We start from the raw sequence: 16,945 nt of genomic DNA on the forward strand, positions 1-16,945 counted from the left end.
TCAAATTCGAACGGTGGTAGGCTTGCTTACCGGCCACTATCACGTAATGAGACACCTGCGCCTCCTGGGAGTAACAGAGTCGGATAAGTGTAGATGGTGCGAGATGGGAGAAGAAACAACAACCCATCTAGTATGCGAGTGCCCCGCAATCATGAGGAATCAATATAGACACTTGGCTCATCTTTTACAGAGCCCAAGGAGGCAGTAACGGATAGAGAAAAAACTTGAAGGGGAGGGGGGGGCGCAAAAGATATCTTGAGTTACCTTTACTTTTATCCTAATAAAAAATAATAAAACCACATGCAGAGTTTTGGAAAATTTTAGTTAAAGTTATTACACACACATACAAGACAATGCCATCTTATGACATAAAAAAGTTATAATTGTGGCTGTGCAATGTTTGGCAATACGGCCAAGGCCTCCATGGTGATCAATCATCGGTGGTTGGGACAATGGACCCTTGGGTCTAAATGCACTTGGTGCCTAGCTCCCCCACTGCTTTTTTGATCTAATCTAATCCAAAGCATAGCAACAAATTGGCTGGTAAATTTTCAGACTCTGTTTTAAAATTGAAAGCAAGTTCTCTTCTGGTCTCTCAAGGCATTTGTCCCATCTATTTTTCTCATTCATCTTAGCTGCATGTACAAGATTAAAATAGCCTGTCCTACAAGACAATGTCTCTCATAATGTCACATTTTACCTATGGCATCTAATGTATTTGATATCTTGAATTCGATGGGGAACTTGCATGAATTTTTTTTATTTCACAGGCGGACAGAAAATTATTTTCTGAATTCAACAAAGGAAACCGCATGTAAATCTGAGTTTTCCTTTGCGAGATATTCAATGATAAATATAACAAATTTTAAAGCGTGCCAAAAACTCCCTCACCCCCCAAGCCACTGCCGACGAAGCCTCGATGACGTATAAGGTGCCTAAACATCACACAAAGCTATTGTTGTGATTGTTTGTAATAGTTGCCATCAGTTGTGACTGCTTCGTTTGTTAGACGTGTTGATTATTTTCTATTTAAAGATAAATATCCGACAATAGAGGCTCGGAAGCCCTTATATTTTGTATTATTTATAATATTAATACCTGAGTAAGGGCATAAAATATAAAACTGGAACAGTTAAACCAAAAATTTTATAATACCAAAATAACATCGTTGTAGGAGTCTGAGCCACGGCCATTGGAAGGGGGATAGGAATATGTTAATTGTCAGTTGATGTTATCAACGGCATATCATTCATTTAAGTATATAATTAGAACAATTTTGATGTTTACTAATGTCCGCTATGCTTTTATATTCAATAACTTCATCCATTATTCATAGGTACCGGAGAATTTGTTGTTAAGGGCTGCCTGTGCTTGTTGAGGTATTATGACGTGAATTCCAATCAATGCAACTTTTGCTCACTTATTGGAGACATCTAGGAACATTTTTTGATGAAAGGAGAAATTGCACCTCATAGCAGCAAATTTATGAGAAAATGGTGGCAGGAGTCATTAGGGATAATGGTGTTGGTAAAAGTCTTTCTTCTGAAAATACCAAAATCATGATGGTCATTAACAATTGATATACAGGTATCCACCGCTTAACACGGTAGATACGTTCCGAAAAAGCACCGTGTTAAGCGAATTCGTGCTAAGCGAATTATTAAAAGCCATTAGAAACTCCGTACACAATTTATCGGTGATACTAACATCGAATAACAAAATTGGGTCTACAGAAGCTCGGTTGGCTAGTTTTATATTAGTTTATTTGCCTAATAACAACATTAGTTATAATTAAAAAATTCTAAATGCAATAATATTGTTATAATTTCCATTTTCCGAAATTATGTTAATAAACTGCAAGTCCACTCTACTCATTGAAGTTAGGGTAGTGAATCGCTGACTGCTTAGCACATTCGCTTCCAATGTAATAGTCTTTCTCCTTCTTTTCCTTGGCCCATCACTCGTGGCAGATATTACACGTTTTGCACTCATGTCCGGAAGTATAGAATTGGTTTTTATGCGGTAAAACCACTGACAGGCGAGCACTCGGGATTTGAGGAGAAACCACGATGCGCCGTAAAGAAGTCACTAGTGGGAACTATCTATCCAACTCGCGGGGTAAATTGATACAATTTACTTCTCTGTTTCATTTCAGCACGAGGTTTTTGAGACATCAAAATGCTCGCATTCACTGAGCTAACTGGATACCGCGGATGCCTTTTTTTCTTCTATGAAATGGAAACTTAGTACAATTTCACGAAATCCTGTGATACCGATACGGTGGAGGCCGACAGTATAACCCATTACGATGTTTAGATATTGATGTCGTGGTCTGGGCTCAACAAAAAAGAATAAAATGTGTAACATGAATTTGTTTTTCATTTTGCAATGGATTTTTTCTCAGATTACAGGCATTTGAATAGCTTTTTCCGACGGCACTGCAAAAAATTTGGATGTCACACTCGCGCACTCGGCGATCAACTCAAATGATGATATGATTTTATGATGGCCAATGTATTTATTACAATTCTTAAAGTAGATGACGTAGGATATTTCTTCCCGTTTTATCCTTACTTAGTTACTCAAAAAAAGTAGGCATTGGTGTATTATACACATCTGCAGTTAAATTAAGCGGGAACTTAGGTCAACTTCAGTAAAAGTGATTTTTGAGGACCAATCATATTATAGCGAATATCGTGTTAAGCGGGGGATACCTGTATTCAAATCTAAAAAGTCAATATTATCTCCCCCATATTCCATCACCATCACCATCGCCCATCGCCACTTTTCAAAGCAGCTAAATCAATAAAAATACTCACCGTATTTGGTTTAATGAATTTTGCACCAATCCTCTTCTCAATTGATTTACTAACAAGTGAATAATGATAAATATCTTTCATGTTAAATTTTACATCCAATGAGCGTCCAACATAGGTAGCAGCATCCTCATAATATATTTCATCAATGGTTGTATTCAATACATTGTCAATCTTTATCCCCTTGGTGTTCGCATCAATCCAAGAGGAAGATGTGTCAAACAAGCACCGAAATTGATAGAAAAGTAACTGAGGGATGACCTAGAAAAATGTATGTTTTAACTGAAACATTAAGGCCACATAAAGCACAATGCGTACATTTAATCAAATATCAAAATACACATTACATACACAGTACCCAAATGACATGCTTGAAAATTCATATTTTCAAATACATACTTAAGGCCAGCAAACACTGTTTTCTATGGGCAAATCTATAAAATCTTCATATCAAGTGTCCTCATATGATGAGGAAAATATTTTAGCAGGATAAGACCGTATTTAAGGGTAACACATTATTATGTTGCACTATGATTTGCATACTACCAAAATACACTGTTTAAATTATGTCAAAGTATTTTAAATAAAACTAAAATCGGAGAGTAGATAGGTGAAGCTAATGCAATAACTAGGTGTTATATTGCTTCTCTAACAAGGAATTAACTTTACAGACATGATATTTTCAGGGCTTACCTTCTGCGACAAGAGGTTAAAATTATCAATGACAGGATAGTGTGCACAATAATTTCCAATGGACAGATATTGGCACATTTTACATGCAGCCTCTTCAAGAGACTCAAATTTTGGAATCGGTATGTAGGTATTTCGCAGGAAATATAAAGACTGTCTTGGAAGAGCTCTTTGGAATACTTCATCTTGTTCTCTCAACCCACCAACAAACCCCTGTAATACTGGAACCTGGACTAACTCCATTTCAATTTTCTACAAGAAAAACAGTAAAAATGTTACTGGTCCACGAGGTAGAAGAGTACAAGCACAGGCAAGACAAGACCAAACAAGAATATTTAAGTAGAATAGCATAACAGTTGAAGGTATTTTCAGGACAAAAAGAAAGAACATATCATTTTCCCTAAGAAAACAATTCACACAAAATATAGATTAGCAGGAAAACAAATAAAATTTTATTTTCCATTTAAATATTTTTACAGTAAAATATAAAGAAGTTCATTATTCCCAAGACTATTAAATATGACAACTCATAAATTCCTACCTTAACATACACCTGTTTTTGAGGCTCAGGACTGCTTTCTGTCTCAGTTTCTGGGATGTTTTCGATTGCTAAACAAGCAGTAAATAACAAAATTAACTAAAGTGTGATCAAAAGTTTTCACAGATTCATCTACCAGGAGTAAATATGCAAAACATTACCAACAGGTAGTAGGATGAATTATTAGCAAAAATTGTAATTAGCAAACATTAGCAAAAAAAGATTGTAAGTCATGAAGGTGAATAAATTTCAGATGATGATAGAAATTCAGCTTCAAGCAATAATCTCATGTTGTACAAATGGGATCTACCCATAAGACAGATAAACTGATCAAGAGTGAAAAGCTCTATAGCTGACCAGGTATGCAGTGATAGATATTTCTTCAATGATTATATATTAATAAATAAACACATGCAAATGGGTGTATAATTATCAGTTTTGAAAACATGGTAAAAACAGGTGTAAGCACATGGCCTTGTTTACAAACCTTATCAACAACCAAAATAAGTTAGTTCATTTTTGAGAAAAAGCTGATTCATACACAAAATCAATGTCAGGCACAAATACTTTAAAGTACCTATTGATTTCAAAGAAGCCTATGAAATACATCCTACAGCATATAAACATAGATCCTCATTTCATGAGAGGCAACCCTTCCCTGACGTTCCCTTCTATGGGGACTGCCATTGCCATCTCTCGACACTATTTTGCCCCAATGCAGAGCGTAACCTTGGTGATGAGAAGCAATTCCACCAGTTAAGACACTTTAGGAGTATTTGTCAAATTTAATTAGCCTAATTTGATCAGATATGTCTCTCTCTCACACATTCCCCGGCTAAGATTGATTAGAAATCGTTAATGATGATGGATCAATAATAGTGGGGGGCGCAAGATCTACCCATTTTTAGGTTAAATTATTTTAAACAAAGGCATCTCATGATATTTTATATACATACATATACGTACAAATAATAGTAATATTACAGACGTCTACATATCATTTCATGCCTCACACATGATTTGTTAAACTATGATACTTAATTTTTTCTTCATTTGGCAAAAGTTTGAGGGAGGGAAGAGGGCTGGCTGCCCCCTCTAATAAATCCCTCTGATATTTTTGTACAACTCTTAATCTCTACCATAATGAGTAAAATTCTCACCCGTTCGTGGACTGCGCCTTCCTTTCTGACCTTTCTGTTTACGGCCCTTTTTCGGGCTCCCTTTCCCTTTCTTCTTTCCTTTCTTCTTCGGACTACTTGTTGGTGAGCTACCTCTATCCGAACCCTCCTTCCCTCCCCTCTCTGGACTGCTACTGCCAGGAGAGCTGTCTTTTTCAGAGTCACCTAACCTCTTCCCGGGACTGCTTTCAGGTGAACTTTCCGAGCCCTCCTCTTTCTTTTTGCGAGGACTCCCTTTCTTCTTCCTTTTCTTAGGGCTTCCACGAGGAGATCCTTTTTTGGACCCACCCTTTTTCTTTCCTTTTTTTTTCTTTCTTTGAGAAGGAGATGGAGATTCTGAGTCGGTCTCATCGAATGCAACAGGCTGGTATGTGTCAGGTGCTAATAATAGACATGATTAATTATGAACTTATTATTAACTCATAAATATTAAGTCACACACTACTCAAAATTGATATGTAATACAGCATATGAGATGCAAAAAAATATTATGGGTACCTACACTACAGAAACTAAACACTATAGGGTCATTCCATGTCAGTTCATCCAGGTATGACACCCACCGACTCGGATTTTGATGAAACTTGCCAATTTTCATCCTTCCATGCTGGAATGAAACAGTGTAAAATATTTCTTGGCTATCTCTAATAGTTTTATTTTCACAACCATTTGAAGTTTGGGTGAAACTGCAGTTTTTCAATGAATGCTGTCTCCAGAGGCACTTGCGCCTCCAGAGGGAAATAATTTGTCTCAGCCATAGTTTTCATCCGATTCTTATGAAAATTTGCAGGTTTACTATAGAAGTCATGAGGATTCCAAAATCTTATTGAAAAATATCCTAAGGAATATTGGAAATTCTCTAAACTCGTATGTTTCATAAGATTTTAGAATATTTTGCGTCAAAAACATGGTTCTATAAAACATCAAATTTTGACCTGAGGCAATATCTGAATCAAGCTAAATTATTTTTTCTAATATTCCTTAAGGTATGACCCACCACCTGTAAAAATAAAATTCATGGCTTTTTGCTTGCTTTGTTGTTAAAAAAAATTTTATGCAAAAAAAATCCCTTTTCACGACTCTGGTCGTCAGTGTTGGGTCCTCCTTCAAGTGTGATGAAATGCTTGTGTTAACTGTTTTCTATATCTAAGAAAATATTTACAACATATATCTAGTGCATAATACATCCAAAAATTAAAACATTTTTTTATGTGCAGGTTGTTTTTCTCCCGATAAGAAAAATATATTTTTGAAATAGAATATTTTAAGGAATTCATAGCTCTTACCCATCATTGCTGTGGATAACTTAATTGTTGCTTAATAAAACACATCAAAATACAGGATGCATGTCAATGCAAGTCACCTTTCTCCATTTTGTATTGACAAAAAACTTCACGAATGTTTTTTACCTCATTAATGTTGTTCTACTTTGAACAAAAAGGTTTTCAAAGTACTGGATAAAGATTTCCTTCCAGAGCATGATTCAGAAGTTCTTGATAAAGCGAGTGATATGGATGTGCTAGTTGGGTTACTAAAAGAAAAACTGGTGACAGCAGGCAGTCAGCGAGAGATAATTCAGCTACTAACACTAGCTCCGACTTCGTGGAGTAGGAAAAAAGTAGCCACCGAAACTAATGTTAGTGAATATACAATTCAGCAGGCTAGGGAATTCTAAGAATGAAAGGCATCATAGCCATACCAGATCCAAGGAGGGGGAAAAACATAGAACAAACTGCAGTGGACTTAGTTCAGTCATTCTACCAAAATTACGAGTATTCACGCCTTATGCCAGGAATGAATGATAAGGTGAGTGTGTCCAAAAATGTCCACAAGCAAAAGTGGTTACTTTTATTTAACCTAAATGAGCTGTATGCAGCTTTTCAATTTGAATTCCCACATGTAAAAATAGGGTTTTCAAAATTCTGTATGTTGCAACTTAAATGGTGCGTGTTGGCAGGCTTCTCTGTAGCCCATTCTGTGTGTATCTGTGCTATCCATCAGAATGCATCACTTCTTCTCCATGGATGCTCTATAGAGGAGACCTACAACGACCTATTTGACTACTTGGTATGTTCCAAAGATAACAGGGATTGCATGTTACGGCACTGTTCAGAATGTATGTCTGAAAAACGACTGAAGGAGCATCTGAAAAGTAAATTTGAAGAATGGGACCCTGAAGATGAAGTGACATACAATGGGTGACAACAGATCGGACCCAATAAATTAGGTTAACAGTGACTCTGGATGAATACATCAATAGTCTGGTGAACAATCTGGAAAAACTTCTCCCACATTCCTTCATAAACAAATCCCAGGCGAGATACCTAAAAGAACTAAAAAATAGCCTACAGCCAGATGAAGCCATTGTTTTGCTGGATTTCAGTGAAAAATACCATTATGTAATACAAGATGAGGTTCAGGGTCATCACTGGAATCAGGATGGTTGTTCCCTACATCCAGCGGTAATTTATACTCGTGGACAGCTGAAGAAAGATCTATCTGTGTCAAGTTTGTGTGTATTTTGTGACAATCTAGAACATGATGTAGCTTTCGTATTTGAAACGCAAAAAATAGTCACTCAGTTTTTAAAGGAAAAGTTCCTTGAAGTAAAGGAAGTGCAATATTTCAGTGATGGTTGTGCTGGCCAATATAAGAACTGTAAAAACTTTATAAACCTGTGCCATCATCACCAGGACTTTGACTTGCATGCATCTTGGTCTTTTTTTCAACTAGTCATGGGAAATCTCCATGTGATGGGATAGGTGGAACAGTTAAGTGCATTCTTACAAGAGAAAGCCTTCAGCGGGATCTGGGTAATACAATGACTTCCATTGAAAAGGTGTTTCAGTTCTGCAAGTACAAAGTGGACAAAATTTCATTTTACGTTTTAAAAAAAGAACAATTATCAATGATTCAGCAACAATTAGAAACTCACTAGTACCTTGTAAAAACAATCCCAGGTACTTGTAGCTACCATTCTTCTATACATTATTGCGACAAAAAAAATTAGCTTTGACACCACGTACAGTTCTGTCCACAATTTCTTGATAAAGCCAAGTTGGGAAGAAATTTTGACAAAAACTTGTACTAATTCTTTTGTGGCCTGCTTGTATGACAATCACTGGTTTTTTGGGCAACTTATGTCAAAGGATGTTGATCCATTAGATATAAAAGTGAAATTCTTTATCATTTTAGTGGCCAAAAGAGAAAGAAGATATTTGCAATGTTCCTGTAAATAATGTCATTTGTTATGTGGAAACTTCTACCACAAGAGGCTCAGGACAAATATATTACTTCTCGGAGAAAGACATTGAACGTGTGAACCGACGGCTCTTGGATTTAAAAGGAAAACTTGGAATTACCACTACTGGGAAAAAAATGTAACTCTAGTGTAACTGAAATATTAGCTTTCTCAGAGATAGGCCTCAGTGAAGACCTTGGATACTATCCCATTTAACTACAAACTGATGCACAGACAAAAGTGACTATATATTGTGATTGTTCATTCATAAGTTGTGCAACATTATTGAAGTAAAACACATTCGTGAAGTTTTTTGTCAATACAAAATGGAGAAAGTTGACTTGTATTGACATGCATCCTGTATTTTGATGTGTTTTATTAAGCAACAATTAAGTTATCCCCAGCAATGATGGGTAAGAGCTATGAATTCCTTAAAATATTCTATTTCAAAAATATATTTTTCTTATCGGGAGAAAAACAACCTGCACATAAAAAAATGTTTTAATTTTTGGATGTATTATGCACTAGATATATGTTGTAAATATTTTCTTAGATATAGAAAACAGTTAACACAAGCATTTCATCACACTTGAAGGAGGACCCAACACTGACGACCAGAGTCGTGAAAAGGGATTTTTTTTGCATAAAATTTTTTTTAACAACAAAGCAAGCAAAAAGCCATGAATTTTATTTTTACAGGTGGTGGGTCATACCTTAAGGAATATTAGAAAAAATAATTTAGCTTGATTCAGATATTGCCTCAGGTCAAAATTTGATGTTTTATAGAACCATGTTTTTGACGCAAAATATTCTAAAATCTTATGAAACATACGAGTTTAGAGAATTTCCAATATTCCTTAGGATATTTTTCAATAAGATTTTGGAATCCTCATGACTTCTATAGTAAACCTGCAAATTTTCATAAGAATCGGATGAAAACTATGGCTGAGACAAATTATTTCCCTCTGGAGGCGCAAGTGCCTCTGGAGACAGCATTCATTGAAAAACTGCAGTTTCACCCAAACTTCAAATGGTTGTGAAAATAAAACTATTAGAGATAGCCAAGAAATATTTTACACTGTTTCATTCCAACATGGAAGGATGAAAATTGGCAAGTTTCATCAAAATCCGAGTCCGTGGGTGTCATGCCTGGATGAACTGACATGGAATGACCCTATACCTTTCAATTTGAATAAGAACAAAAAAATGCATGATAAATCTTCTGAAAAATAAACAATATCCAAAGACAGGAGAGATACATTTTTTTCCTACTACACACATCAATTCCTGACAGCAGATAAATAGTGGTTCTTGCATTGCAAAATTAAACAACAAATAGAGAAGATATCCGAAATATAACATGCAAAAACTTTACATACCCCACCTCTTTGAGGGAAATAGCTTTGAGGTATCTGGCAAGGTCGTACCCAGGATCAAAACTAGTGGGGGGAAAGCCCTAGATGTTCAAGTTATAACATTTTAGCATGGAAAAGGTGAATGAAACCAACGATGTAAGAAAATTATACCAGTGCTTCATATTTTCATCAAGTTATTTGCTTGAAAAAACATTTAAGTTACATGTCTTATATACTAATATCATTTTTCATGGATTTAACCCTTTCACTGCTGTGAACGTAGCTGGTACCTTCGCACGGCAGGCTGCTGTGAATGTACTTTTTCTTCCTCCCTGCCATGCGCTCAGCACTTTTGCCGAAGCACTCCCAAGGGTCGCTAATCTGAGACCCTTTCCTTGAAAAACTCATCCTCACTGGCCCCTCTCTTCGACCCTCAGAGCGGGGGGCCTCCCTCCCCAAAAGTGACCGCTCTGACTGCATTTTGAAAATCTATCAATCAATGTGATCATCAAAAAATGATTTTTCCCATCGTACTCCTGCCAATCAAGCAATCAATAACGCCTTTGAACCGCATTTCTGTGATGAGAAATATCGACTTTGTTAACTTTGCTAAAATGGCCTATTTCTGGTGGTCCGCAGCCACGTTTTTAGCAAAGTTAATAAAATCGTTATTTTTCGTTGCAGAAACATGGTTTAAAGACATACTTGATTGGCAGGAGTACGGTGCAAACAATCATTTTTTGATGATTGAATTGATTGATCGATTGTCAAAATGCAGTAACAGCGGTCACTTTAGGGGAGGGAGGCCCCCCCCACTCAAAGGGTCAAAGAGAGGGGCCAGCGAGGGTAAGCTCGTCGAGGAAAGGGTCCCAGATTTCCGACCCTTCGGAAAGTGTACCATACCCATCCTTAAAGTACCTACTCCATGGCCCCACGAGATGCATTTTAATGTTTTCGCCGCATGTGAGGAGAAGGTTTTCGCAGATTGAACAGCAGTGAAAGGGTTAAATAAAATTTGTTGAAAACTTTCGTTTTAATATGGTTCCAATTTTCCTTCAAGTCTTTGGCAATTTTTGCTTCTAGGGGGAGACAGCTTTCCCCTCAAGGCCCCTGCTGGGTAAGCCCATAGTGCAGTGGCGGATACATATGGGGGCATACCCCTTACCTCCCCCCCCAATTGAGGAGCCGCCTTCATTGCGGAACATTGCAGACCCACAACTGCAACCTTTTTATATCATAAGATGGCATGGTCTTGTATTTGTGTATCATCAGTTTGAATAAAATTTTCTAAAATTTCGCATGTAACTTGATTATTTTTCATTACGACAAAAATATAGGTAGTTCAAAATATCTTTGAGTGTTTTCTGTATCTGTTTTGCCATGGTGTCAGGCCCTTTTTCCCGAAGAAAAGCGTTTAATTAACGCACCATACTATACACACATAATAACAAATAAAAATAGGTAGATAAATTTGTTTTATAATAGAAGCCAAAATAATTATACAGAGTAAACTTTTCGGTACATACGTTCCTCTGGTACAAAAATTTCCTTCTCGACCATTCTTTCAAGCATGTTCCTGAAAATCACAAAGGAGCCTTTTCCGGGAGTCATTGGAGCACCAATCGTATTATCCAAAAAACCCATTAGGTTTTTAAGGAATTCTCCCCTTTGAGACGCTAACAAGTCTTGGAATAATGAGTCATCTTCCAAGTTGAAGTACGTCCTCACTCTCTCCTTCAACCACTCAATTCTATAATCTGTCATCCTGAGCTATGGAAATCGCGCAATGTCCTTCACTTTGAAAGCACCATTAAGCCATAAGTACAATCCATGCAATCAACAATGACGACCAAGAAGATTGGCTCTCGGATTATATGCACATTACTATCAATGACAGGTGCTACAATGGAGAGAGAAAAGCAGAGCGAATTCCTTCCCCGTTTAACTCCAAATAACAGTTCGAAAGAGCTGTGTAAACAGATTCATCCTTAATATTCCTGAGACAGGGTGTTCCGATGCAACAATTTGCAACAGCTCACGCACAGATTAACTGGTTGCTCAACGTAATCACGACGGCTTATACTCTTCACAAATCCGCTCCAACAAGTTGCTGCGATCATACGACGATTTCACTCGATAGGACATTCCTACGTTGACTAAATCACACCGCCTCAAGCCCCACGTCACGCTAAATCAGAATAAAATTTAGAAATTAAAAATAAATCGCTCCACTGCTTGAAATCAATGGACGGCAACAACAATCTATGCTCCACAGTGACACAAGTAGCCCTTGGATACTACGACGTGTTTAAAACTCCCTTCCCAACAAACAACGAACAATTGACAACGCTGGTAACTTTGGAGGGAAATTCGAACATGGCAACCACAAAACTTGCAGCTATGATCGATTTAATGGTAGAAATGATCGAAGATACATGAATACGAATAGAATGTCGTTTTTTACAGAGTAATTATTCTTTGGCTGCAGGATTTAAGTGAGGTCACGGGGAAGATCGCTTAAAGGATCGTAATTACCGTAGATTATACAAATTGGGCCACTATATATACGTATAAATTCACAGGTAAGGAAAGAAAGGGATAGGAACATATAATAGAAAAAGGACGAGGACAACGGTGCTGTGGTAGATGCGGCCGGCAACCGGGAGGTTCTGGGTTTGAGTCCCAGTCAGATAGCATTTTTACCCTCTGATTTCACTACTTCATTCATTCACACGGCGCATTAAGCGCAAACATACAAATAAATTGACAGGTAAGGAAAGAAAGGGATAGGAACACATAATTGAAAAAGGACGAGGACAACAGTGCTGTGGTAGATGGAAAAACGCCAGAAATCACAGGGGAAAAATGCGGCCTGACTGGGACACGAACCCAGAACCTCCTGGTTGCCGGCCAGGTGCTCTACCAGGACGTTTAGATTTCGGCGGGGGTTTATACACAGGAAACTCCCTTTGCTATGGCCCACAAGAATAAACAATAGATGGCACTGGGGCAGCTCACCACTCACCAACAGAAGGAATGGACGAGGACACAAGGATTAAAGGAAAGATACACACTCACACGATAGCAGGAAAGAGACAGGAACATGCGTTTCGGGGCACACTGAGCCCAAGTGAAATAAGCCAATATGGCTGGTAAGGAAAGAAAGGGATAGGAACATTTAATAGAAAAAGGACGAGGACAACGGTGCAGTGGTAGATGCGGCCGGCAACCGGGAGGTTCTGGGTTCGAGTCCCAGTCAAATAGCATTTTTGCCCTCTGATTTCACTACTTCATTCATTCACATGGCCCATTGAGCGCAAACATACAGATAAATTGACAGGTAAGGAAAGAAGGGGATAGGAACATATAATGGAAAAAGGATTAGGACAACGGCCTCTATGAAAAAAGTGTATAAACCTGTTTCAAATTTTTATACATTCTCAAACATTGCCATGGCAATGTATAAACTTATGAAACAGGTTCATACAATTTTTTCATAGGGGAATGCTGTGGTAGATGGAAAAACGCCAGAAATCAGAGGGTAGATATGAGGCCTGTCTGTGATGCGGCCCAAATTAAACATTGGATCCATTCTTTCTCCTTCTAGTTCAGTTCAAAATAGGTACATCCCATGTAAGGAGGACGGGAAAAATAAAGGTGGGAAAATTTTTTTGCAGCTCTCTACTTTCATCTCCAACCACCTTTTTCATATCAAAGTATATCTTCTCTTTTACATCCTTCATCATTTATTTGGCATAACAAATACATGACCTTGAAAAATAAAACCAAATTTAGAAAACAATTTAAAAATGAAGGAATTCACACCATTCCAATTTTTGCATATTCAAGGCTTTCAGAACACTTGGAATAAAATTATAAAATTTCCATCACACCGATGAATCAGAAGGGGCCAATAGTCTCACTGACCTAGCATTACTTATATAAGACGCTTAGAGTGGGAAAGAGGTCCGAAATTACCAATATTGTCCTTGGTTTGGAAGGAACCAAACCAAACTAACCTCGAAAAGACCTACGGAAGTATTTTGCTCACAATTAGAAGGCATTGAAGCTCTTTTAGTGAAATTCAGCACTAAGATTAGGTACAAGTATGTTAATGGGACATCTCTGCCATAATCTATCTGCCATGCTATGACACTGAAAACTGCAACACGTATTAGACTACGGAGCCTCCCTTAATAGAACTACCAAACTGACTATGACATGGAAGAAATGGATAAGTGATACAAAGCAAACCTTGAAAATTGTGAAAAAAAATACAAGAGGGTGATGGCATAAGATAGAAAAGGAAGCATATACCTTAACATCAATAGAATAATACATATGACCTTATGTTCAAATAAGGCACACTTGATTGAAAAATGTGAAATGAGAAAGTCTCAAAAATGAAATTATTTTAAGCAATCCACCAATTTCAAAAGAAGGAAGTCTTTCAGAACACAGATGTAGCAGAAGAAGAGAAAAATGTACCACCTGATATCATTATTAAGAAAATAAAACTTCCTAACTAGAAAACATGAGAAAAATAATTAAATATATGGATTCCATAATGGACAGCCTCTGAGAAAGGAGATGAATGGAAGTCTGCTGCCAACCAATGGACAAAGATTACTGCAGACTAGCAAGAGAAAGTTACCTTGAAAGAATCACCTGCAAGGGCAGAGGAAGAGCTAAAATTCCATTAACAAACAATCTCATGTCTTGAAAAGGATTAAAATACAAATTCCTTTAACTACAGAAAGGGGCTTTGGGCACTTACGCTACCAAGGCACCTTCTTCGCCTTAGGATTTTTGGTACAAAATAATGCCAAGGGGTAGAAATGTCTCCAGCAGTGGCTCAGCGAGGGGGGGGGGTTTGGGGGATAAAACCCCCCCAGAGCTCAGAGAAATTTTTAAGTTTAATCGATTTTACTTATTTGGATCAGTATTACTTATATAATAGAGCTAGGATTCATCAAATATCCCTTAGAAAGCCGTAAAACTTGCCATTTTGAACCATTGTACTTCAAATTTTTTTGGAGGTGGGCACCCGCAACTCCTGCTTACCCCAGTGGGTATGCAATACCTCCACAGCCGTAAGTATTCGTTGCGCCTAAAACCCCCCCTAGCCTTAATTCCTAGCTGCACCCCTGGTCTCCGGAGCCAGAGGATTCATAACTCCCAATCAACTACATTTATTTTGTTTTCATTTTCTGAAATAATTGATTGATTTATCTTTTTAAGTAAATAGTAAATACAAATTAGACTCTTATCAAGAATGGCTAGTGTCCCCAATACTAAAATTTTACCACAGTAAAATTGAGGAAAATATCAATAATTTGAGATACAGGTCATTCTCGATAAAGCTCTGTCTTAAAAAGCATAAAAATATATTTAGATAACAGAATAATATTTAAACAAAAAATGTCAGGAAATGAAGGCAAGGCACAATAGGTCAAGTGGGAGTAATGCATCATCTTCAGTAGCGATTGCAGAGAAGAGATTTTTCAATGCATGCTAGCATGACACACACACACACACTTAAATGCTACAGGATAAAACAACCATTATAAAACCACAAATGTGACAATGATCATACAACTCCTAATAAATTACTCTAGAACAAAAACAGGGATAAAAAAATATTTGTGTATTCAATATTAAACAAAGAATGGATACAAATTTACAATATTCACTTTCCAAACTTGGGAGTACCTAAAATAATTGATTCAGTACTCTGCAGCTCCCAAGCATACAAACATTCAGCGTAATTGGTTTTATAAAAAATTTTCAACACACAATCAGTATCACATATAAAACCAACACTCCATGATATCAAATGATTTTTTCCCACCGTTTCATAAGATATTATTCAGAAAATAAGAAATCAACACTACCGTGACCATTGTAATTTTAGGCTGCTCTGAGTCCTTCCAATAATTTACGACCACATTATGACTTCATTCTTTCAACACGTTTTATAACTTTAATAGCAAGATCGACATATCGTAAATTCGTCGTTTCCTTCGTACCTGTAAGAAACATTTCCAGCTTAATTTACACACTTAAAAATTTTTCTATATTCATTTGTAACTACTTCTACTGAATAGTATTACTCACATTGAAAATATGCATGACGAGCAAAAGGGTAAATCACATTTACGGCAAACACGTTTGCAGTTCTCACAGAGGTACTTCTCACAAAAGTTACATATCTGACGATGGTGACAACGGTTACCACAAAGTCCACAAGATATTTGTACTTGGTCCTCCTGGAGGAGCAAGTAAGTTACATTAAAACGATTTTCTGCAACGAATGAGTAACTGAAAAGATAATTGAATACATATTTATAAAGCCATACCTTTAGGCATCCTTCAATATGTAGCTTACAGTTGCTATCTAAAAACAACTGTTTATATCGTCCAGAATTTGTGTTCAATTTCGGGGCAAGGGTCACTGATGTGACTGGATATTCCGGGTATGTTTTTTTAGGAGACGCTTTAAATAGCATTTGTAGAGTTTTTTCTGAAGAAAAAATAATTGAAAATCAGTAAAGAATAATTGAAAATAAAACTCTTTAGGTACGAACTGAAATTCACCATATACAGCCTGCATGTTCTGATCCATATTCACTCCCATGTTGACTTCTTTATCACTAACATGAATTTTAGACTGAGGTAGTAGGTCATCCTCAAACGAATGACTCCGTTTACGCAGCATAACACGAGAATATCAAAAGAAAACAAACCAAAATGCAACTAACGGAGAACGCTAACGTCGAGCAATATGTTGACTAAGCCAAAGAAATGAGCAGTTGTAATACGAGAATTTTTGTAAAATTGATTCAGATATGCACAATATTCACTTCTTATACAAATCAAAGGAATAAGCAACCCAAATTAATTATCTGTTAGCTCGAGAAAGTAAATTAATAGTGAGATAGACTCAATTGAAGTCCCGGTACTGATATTTCAGCGTTCACTTCGCACTTTTTCTGCGCTGCGCAAAACGTTGCTCGTTGATTCCCGCGTTATTCAATTTTAGCAGATTTCATAAGGTTCTCATTATCCAAAATGTTACATTATGTTAAAACGATACTGGATTCAATTTTTTCCGACATCAAACGAAA

General features: G+C 36.9%; 2 protein-coding genes across 2 annotated transcripts in view; both read right to left on the reverse strand.

The window, feature by feature from the left end:
• The window catches only part of LOC124153638 (dynein axonemal heavy chain 10), a 208,524-nt gene extending 196,397 nt beyond the window's left edge, over window positions 1–12,127 (reverse strand). Inside the window, exons 1-5 of the mRNA XM_046526934.1 lie at window positions 11,345–12,127; window positions 5,205–5,603; window positions 4,048–4,115; window positions 3,510–3,758; window positions 2,820–3,077 (exon numbers count right to left, since the gene is read on the reverse strand). Of these exons, the coding sequence (XP_046382890.1) occupies window positions 2,820–3,077; window positions 3,510–3,758; window positions 4,048–4,115; window positions 5,205–5,603; window positions 11,345–11,582 (1,212 nt within the window). The 5' untranslated portion in view covers window positions 11,583–12,127. The remainder of the gene's footprint in view (window positions 1–2,819; window positions 3,078–3,509; window positions 3,759–4,047; window positions 4,116–5,204; window positions 5,604–11,344) is intronic.
• A 3,323-nt stretch (window positions 12,128–15,450) lies between these two features.
• Window positions 15,451–16,773, reverse strand: LOC124174042 (apoptosis regulatory protein Siva-like). Its single transcript, XM_046553181.1, has 4 exons — window positions 16,416–16,773; window positions 16,178–16,341; window positions 15,936–16,087; window positions 15,451–15,847 (listed from the first exon to the last, which is right to left on the reverse strand). The coding sequence occupies exons 1-4, from the start codon at window positions 16,534–16,536 to the stop codon at window positions 15,802–15,804; spliced, it is 483 nt and encodes a 160-aa protein (XP_046409137.1). The 5' UTR covers window positions 16,537–16,773; the 3' UTR covers window positions 15,451–15,801.
• Window positions 16,774–16,945: the final 172 nt, after the last annotated feature.

Source organism: Ischnura elegans, chromosome 2 (genome assembly GCF_921293095.1).
Source record: "Ischnura elegans chromosome 2, ioIscEleg1.1, whole genome shotgun sequence".
NCBI lineage: Eukaryota > Metazoa > Arthropoda > Insecta > Odonata > Coenagrionidae > Ischnura > Ischnura elegans.

Coding starts and splice junctions, on each gene's coding strand:
- LOC124174042 (XM_046553181.1), bottom strand. CDS start 16,536: ATGCTGCGTAAACGGAGTCATTCGTTTGAGGATGACCTACTACCTCAG. Junction 16,088..16,177: donor ATATTGAAGGATGCCTAAAG/GTATGGCTTTAT, acceptor TTGCTCCTCCAG/GAGGACCAAGTACAAATATC. Junction 15,848..15,935: donor TCGTCATGCATATTTTCAAT/GTGAGTAATACT, acceptor TGTTTCTTACAG/GTACGAAGGAAACGACGAAT.